The sequence below is a fragment of the Primulina eburnea genome, chromosome 8, assembly GCF_022965805.1.
Source record: "Primulina eburnea isolate SZY01 chromosome 8, ASM2296580v1, whole genome shotgun sequence".
Taxonomy (NCBI): domain Eukaryota; kingdom Viridiplantae; phylum Streptophyta; class Magnoliopsida; order Lamiales; family Gesneriaceae; genus Primulina; species Primulina eburnea.
In genome coordinates this window covers 15,233,741-15,240,584 of record NC_133108.1, presented here as the reverse complement: position 1 = coordinate 15,240,584, position 6,844 = coordinate 15,233,741, and the positions used below count along the sequence as shown (strand labels likewise).

Here is a 6,844-nt window from a genome sequence, read left to right as displayed (position 1 = left end):
GATTGCCTGTGATTTCGGGGACGAAATCAGATCTTAGGGGGGGAGAAATGTAATGCCCGAGATTTTGATTACTGTAATCTGATATGATTTGTGGATAATTGTGATGTGATTATATATAGAACGGATCAGACCGGGAAAGTGAAAATAAGACTGAAGTATGTGCGAGGAATAGACCCCTCGCGCATATGCGCGGCCGGAGAGGGCGCATATGTGCGAGGCAGGCAGAGAACCTCGTGCATATGCGCGGCGTGTATTCGCGCATGTGCGCGAGGGTACCCGAGAGTTGTGAAGAATTTTGAAGGACCTCGCGCATATGCGCGGAAGAGGTGCGCGCATATATATATATATATATATATATATATATATATATATATATATATATATATATATATATATATATATATATAACAAGCTTTCTCTCCTCAGAATTCAATGGAGAAGAAAACGAAAGCTTTGGAGAAAACTTCAAATTCTTCCGTCCGTCCGATTTTGAATCCGACTTTAGTACTGTGTTCCTATTGACGCAGGCTTCATACGGACGTAAGTTTTCTTATGTTTTGATATGTCTTGAAATTATGGTCTTGCCAGAATCGGATATGATTCATATATGATATTCTTAACATATTAGACATCGTAGAATCGAAGTCAGATTGGAAAACAGATTGATTATGAAATTGTTATTATTTTCAGAGTTGAATTGATTGAGAATTGATATCAGAATTGTATTATTATCGATTATGAAATGTTGGGATTGATATCTGATTGATGTTATATCGCTGGGTATATTGAGACTGCACCATTATGCCGTTGAAACAGAATTTGATTGAATTCTGACTATATCCAGTAGGGGTGTTCATTATTCGGATATAACCGAAAAAACCGATCGAATTTTGTAATTCGGTTTTTTTGGATCGGTTTTTCGGTTCGGTTTTGGATTTATTTTTTGAAATATTCGGTTTTCCGGTTCGGTTTTGGTTTTTATTTATTGAAAACCGAAATATCCGAACCGGCCGCATTTTATGTTATATTATTATTTAGACCCTAGTGTTTCCAGCTTTTATAGATTTTAGTCCAAAACTTTTATTATTTATAATATAATTTATTTCCATATCTAACATTTAAAAAACTTATCCGGTCCTAGCAGAAAATGAGCGCTTTCTCCCTCACAGAAAATCAGCGCTTTCTTCCTCTTCTCTTGAGTCTTGACTGTGTTGTTCGTTGATTTTCAGTTTTCAGGTACTTTTACGATTTCTCGAATTTTTATGTTTCTTTTTTTGGGATGGTGAAGTGGATGATCTTCTTTGTGTGTGTTGGTTGTACGTTCTGGGTTTGAGCCCTCCTGTGTGTATGTCAAGATTTGTAGTTTAGGTGTTTTTTTTTCGGTGGGCATGTAGTTTCGAACTTGGGATGAAGTTTCTTAACCCATTTTTATTAATAGCTCAGGAACGAGAGAGTGAGGGCCGAGGGGAAAACAAATTCAATTATTGGTTACTATTTTTGTAATTGGTCTATTTACTTAATGGAATTTGAGTTTCAACCGATTTGTATGTGTGGGGGCACAAATTGAAGGCGTCACAGCCAGGTGTTAATTTCCAGAAGCTTGTGGGGCTCAAAAATTGTGCTATATTGAAAATCATTGTATCTTCCATAGTTTTTAATCCTCTTAATGTTAAATGTTCATTTATCTAAGAGGGATTTAACACCGGATGAACATTTGTTTTGCATTTGATGAATTGGTTTTCGGGAAAAAATTGTTTCCAACTTTTTCCAGAGTTTCGTTGGGATTTTAATTGGATCTGGTGTATGAATTTGGCGAATATGCGGTGTTGTATGCGGTTTGCATATGTGAATAATAATTTTTGTTCATCTGTATAACTTCTTTTTTTGCGTATATGTGATTTTGTAATTTTTTGGGTGTAGTTTTGAATTTGAATAATGGACAGCTTGTTAATTAAATAAGGTTACTTTCTGTGTAAATTTAGCATTTATGCTGTTGTTTATCCTTATTTTCTAAAATTTTACCTTTGTTGGATTTTTTCATTTTTTCTTATTTTAATCTTCATATTATGTTTATTGTATTATTAGATGGCTGAAATTGATGGTACACTCGGTGAAAGTAGAAATTCAAATAACGAGCCACCTATTGATTCTTCTGCAAAAACCACTGAAGATTCAAAGAAGAGAAAAACCGTAAAGCCTAGATCAATTGTGTGGGAACATTTTGAAAGGTATGTTGATTGTGATGGGAATAAAAGAGCAAGGTATCTTTATTGTAGTTCAAACTATGTTGCTGATTCAAATGTCAATGGAACATCTTCTTTAAATAGTCATCTGAGAAAGTGTACGCAAAATCCTCATAATGCTGGGACTAAACAAGCCAAATTAAGATTTCAAGAAAATTCAAAAGATGGTGAAAATTCAGTTAATATTTGGATATTTGATCAAGAAGCATGTATAAAATCATTAGCTCAGATGATAATTATGGAGGAACAACCTTTTAGTCTTGTTGAAAGAGAAGGGTTCAAGCATTTTATTAATTTAATACAACCTCTATTTCGAATTCCTTCCCGTGCTACAATAACGAGAGATTGCTTTGAAATTTTCTTGGAAGAAAAGAAAAAACTTAAGTTGTTTTTCAAAGACACACAACAAAGAGTATGTCTCACAACAGATACATGGACTTCAATGCAGTGAATCAATTATATGTGTCTCAAAGCTCATTTTATTGATAAAGATTGGAAACTGGACAAGAAGATCTTGAATTTTTGTCCAATTAGTAGTCATAAAGGTGATGATATGGCAATTGCAATCACTAAGTGTTTGATTGATTGGGGTTTGGACAAACTGTTCACTGTTACAGTTGATAATGCTAGTTCAAATGATACGGCAGTGAAAGAACTTTCAAAACAATTAAGCAAATGGGGAACTAATTTCATGGATGGTAGTCACCTTCATGTTAGATGTGTTGCTCACATAATCAATCTTATTGTTCAAGATGGATTGAAAGAAGTTGGTGATTCTGTGAAACGTGTGAGACAAGCTTTGAGATACATTAAGCAATCTCCTGCAAGGATGAAACGATTCAAAGATTGTTGTGAAATTGAAAAAATAGAGAGTAAAAAATCATTGTGTTTGGATGTCCCTACTAGGTGGAATTCGACCTATTTGATGTTGAATACAACACAAGAATTTGAGAATGCCTTTGTGAGACATGGTTTTCTTGATCCTGGATTGTTGGATAATCTTCTTAATCACACTTGTGAATATGGGAATATTGTGGGTGCTTTTGTTAATGATGACGGGAAGAAAATAAGACACATGGTAAAGTTTCTTGAAACTTTTTACGAACTTACCTTAAGAGTATCGGGGTCATCATATGTTACTTCAAATGTTCACTTTCATGAAATTGGTGAAGTTGCTTGCATTTTGAAAATGCTATTGGATAGTGATGATACTGATTTGAGTTGTATGGCGGAGAAGATGAAAGCTAAATTTGAAAAGTATTGGGGCGCTCCAGAAAAGATGAATAAGATGATTTTTGTTGCTTGTGTGTTAGATCCTCGTTTCAAATTTGAGTATGTTGCTTTTGTTCTTTTGAATATGTATGGAGAAGAGAAAGGAGGAAAAATGAGAGATGGTCTAAAGCTCTATGTGATATATTTATATGATGAGTATCGAATAAGAACTTCAAAAGAATCTCAATCTTAATCATCGGCTTCAGCTAGTAAAACAATTGACAATGACATGTCAAGTTATGGAAGCGCACATAAAAAAACCTTAATTCAACAAGAATACTTGAGGCACAGAGCCATGTGTGGAATTATGGGTGCTAATTCAGAGTTGGACAAATATCTTGGTGAAGAAGTAGAGCCTGGAAATGAAAATTTTGATATCTTGCTTTGGTGGAAAGTTAACAAGCCTAGATTTTCTTTTCTTGCTGAAATGGCTCGTGATGTGTTAGCAATTCCTATTTCTACTGTGGCGTCAGAAAGTGCATTTAGTACTGGAGGTTGTGTGCTTGATCCATTTAGGAGTTCGTTAACTCCTAAATTAGTGCAAACTCTTGTTTGTGCACAAGACTGGATTCGTAATGAATCTTTACATATTACAGTAGAAAAAGACTTGGATAAGCTCGAGAAATTTGAAGATGGTAAAAGTTACAAAATTTTTAATATTAATGTGAGAAATATTGTATTTTTTAGTTGATAAAAATATTTTTTTTCCAGATTTGGCCAACTTGGAAAGAGGTGTTCCTTGTATGACTGACATATAATTGCATCTATCAATCAGGAAATATCAATTAATTTATATTAAATTTTTGTATTAAGATTAGGAATTTATGATTTATAGACTTTCATATTTGATTGTTGATTTAATAATTAGTGGGATGATTAACATTTGTGCGTTTGTTTTTTAAGATGTTGCATTGATTTAAGATTCAGTAGGCAATCTGGCATCAACTACTTGGATCACCTCCCTTTCTTCCTTCAAAATTGCGACACCATCATCAAGTATTATCTTCAGTAGCTTTTTCCTTCATATTTTTTTACTTTATTGCTATGATTTGAATTTTGAATATATGTCGGTGTTAGTTCATAACTGAGTTTGTGTATATTTTCCCTTGGTTGTATTGCCATTTTACTTAAACAAACAATGTCTCTGTACTAACCTTTTTTTAATTATGTGTGAATAACAGATTGGGAGTACGAGAGTTCATCGGGCTATTATTAAGAGAAAAAAGGCAGCTGAAAAGCCTCAAGCTGTATCTGAAGAGGAAGCAGCTGCCATGAAGGCTAGGGAAGCTGCAAGGAAGAGAGCCGAAAAGAGAGAAAAACCATTGCTCGGACTTTATTATAAGCATCTAAATTAAATGTTTGAAAAAATTTATGTTTTTTTCACTTTATGATATATTATTAATTAAACCGAACAAACCGAACCGTATAAATCGGTTCATTATATTACCAAACCAAAACCGAACCGAATTACAATTGATCGGTTTCGGATTACATAATTCAAAAACCGAAAACCGGAAAACCGAACCGAAATTAGATAAATTAAAACCGAACCGACCGATGAACACCCCTAATATCCAGTATTGATTGAGTAGTGTATTGATATTATACTCTTGGATATTGTCATTGCCAGATTGAGTATTGACATATTCGAATTAGAGACTTCGACAGAATCTGATTTACAGAAAAAAAAAGGTATAAACCAATGTTGATTTGGGACTGCACAACTCGAGTTTGATTTAACTTGAGTTTTCCAAAATCACATACTAAATTTCCATTGCTTTGATATGTTGCAATGTGTGATATTAATATGCTTATTCTATTGATTTATAACAAAGCATGAGTTAGAGTCTGGGGCAGATATGCCTAGTCTTTGGCAGAACCGCCAAGTAACTGGACTTTTGGGTATATATCGATGTTCTTAGGAGCAAATCGAATTCTATTGCAGATATTCGATATAGAAAGCCAAATTCTGGGAATAAAAACGTACCACCATCTGGCTGGGGAAAGTAGGTGGGAGTGTAACGACCCGAAAATCAGACTATGTATAAGCCATGGATAATTATTACTATTTAAATTTAAAAATGATTTATATATATATATATATATATGAAGGGTCTAATTCATTTGGATATATATATATATATATATATATATATATATATATATATATATATATATATATATATATATATATATATTATATATGAGGGGTCTAATTCATTTGGATATTTGACAAGTCATAACTATTTATTTTAAATGCAAAAGTTTAATTTTATCTTTTCAAGATAAATACGCGAGGTCGGACCGGAGTTTAGATATTTGAGATAAGATTAATAATAAGACAACTATTCCTAAATTTAATTTAAGGCAAGAAATAATTTAATTTGAAGAAAATGAATGTTTTAGGATTTATTTAATTAATGGGAATCAAATTAGTAAATAAATTCTATTAGGTTCAATATTTAATTAAAGTTTAAGTAAAATGTGTAAGCAATTGGGGATGAACTAATATAGGGTAAATATATTCAAGAAATTAAACATAGCATTTAAACATTTAAATTGAGGTCATGTATGCCTTGCAAAAGTTCTAAACAAGATGCTAAACTAAATTAATTTGTTAATGCATTAAAATAAATATAAGGAAGGTTTAAAATTTTAAACAATTAAAATGCAAGGTTTAAATAAAAATATACAATGCAAATTAATAATAATAACCAACATTTAAAATATTTCAAAGGTTGGTAACCCTCAAGTCAAACCATCTCTAATTGCACTTCTATAGTGTATTCATTCTCCACCTTTAAGTCACCAATTATGATTAATTCAAATACTATAATGCACCTTAATCCTACTCAAGCCACTAACCTAGCAAATCAGCGTGTACATGCAGTAAAATAAGAACAAAGCATCGGCTGTTATGAACAAGAAGAAGTATTTCAAATTCCCTCAACCCCTAGACTTGTAACCCCCAACTTAATGGATATTATTACACCTTTAAGACCTCCCATATCATTCACTTGCATCCCTTACACTTCCTACAACCTTAAGTTTCGAAAACACCAGAAAGATCAGCAGCTTAGATCGTGAATGTAGCAGAAAATCAGTAAGAGATCAAGAGGGAAGCCAACTCCGATCCCGTCGCGTCGTATTGTCGTTTTGATTAGTTTTTCTTCAAAACAAATTCCAGGCATGTATATTGTGAGGCCCGGGGCCGAAGAGGGCGGGGGGTGATCGCCGGTGTCATGAGAGGTGGCACGGACAATGAGCGGCTCCTGGCAGGCTTCTAGGTGGAGGGAACATGAATGAACCGTTCTTACACCGGAAAGAGA

General features: G+C 33.4%; 1 protein-coding gene across 2 annotated transcripts; it reads left to right on the top strand.

Annotated features, from left to right (window-relative positions):
* Nucleotides 1-849: 849 nt before the first annotated feature.
* On the top strand, nt 850-5,078 carry LOC140837809 (uncharacterized). 2 transcript variants are annotated; one of them, XM_073203913.1, is made up of 4 exons: nt 850-1,236; nt 2,086-2,228; nt 4,419-4,511; nt 4,697-5,078. In XM_073203913.1, exons 2-4 carry the CDS (start codon nt 2,086-2,088, stop codon nt 4,788-4,790), a joined length of 330 nt encoding a protein of 109 aa, XP_073060014.1. In that variant the 5' UTR covers nt 850-1,236; the 3' UTR covers nt 4,791-5,078. The 2 variants fall into 2 exon arrangements, 1 of the variants encoding a protein (XP_073060014.1); XR_012119468.1 differs by lacking the exon at nt 4,419-4,511.
* Nucleotides 5,079-6,844: the final 1,766 nt, after the last annotated feature.

Excerpts from the sequence above, each read along its gene's own strand:
- LOC140837809 (XM_073203913.1), top strand. The coding sequence starts at position 2,086 with ATGGCTGAAATTGATGGTACACTCGGTGAAAGTAGAAATTCAAATAAC. Across the intron at positions 2,229-4,418 it reads GTGTGGGAACATTTTGAAAG|ATGTTGCATTGATTTAAGAT; the intron begins GTATGTTGATTG and ends TTGTTTTTTAAG. Across the intron at positions 4,512-4,696 it reads AATTGCGACACCATCATCAA|ATTGGGAGTACGAGAGTTCA; the intron begins GTATTATCTTCA and ends TGTGAATAACAG.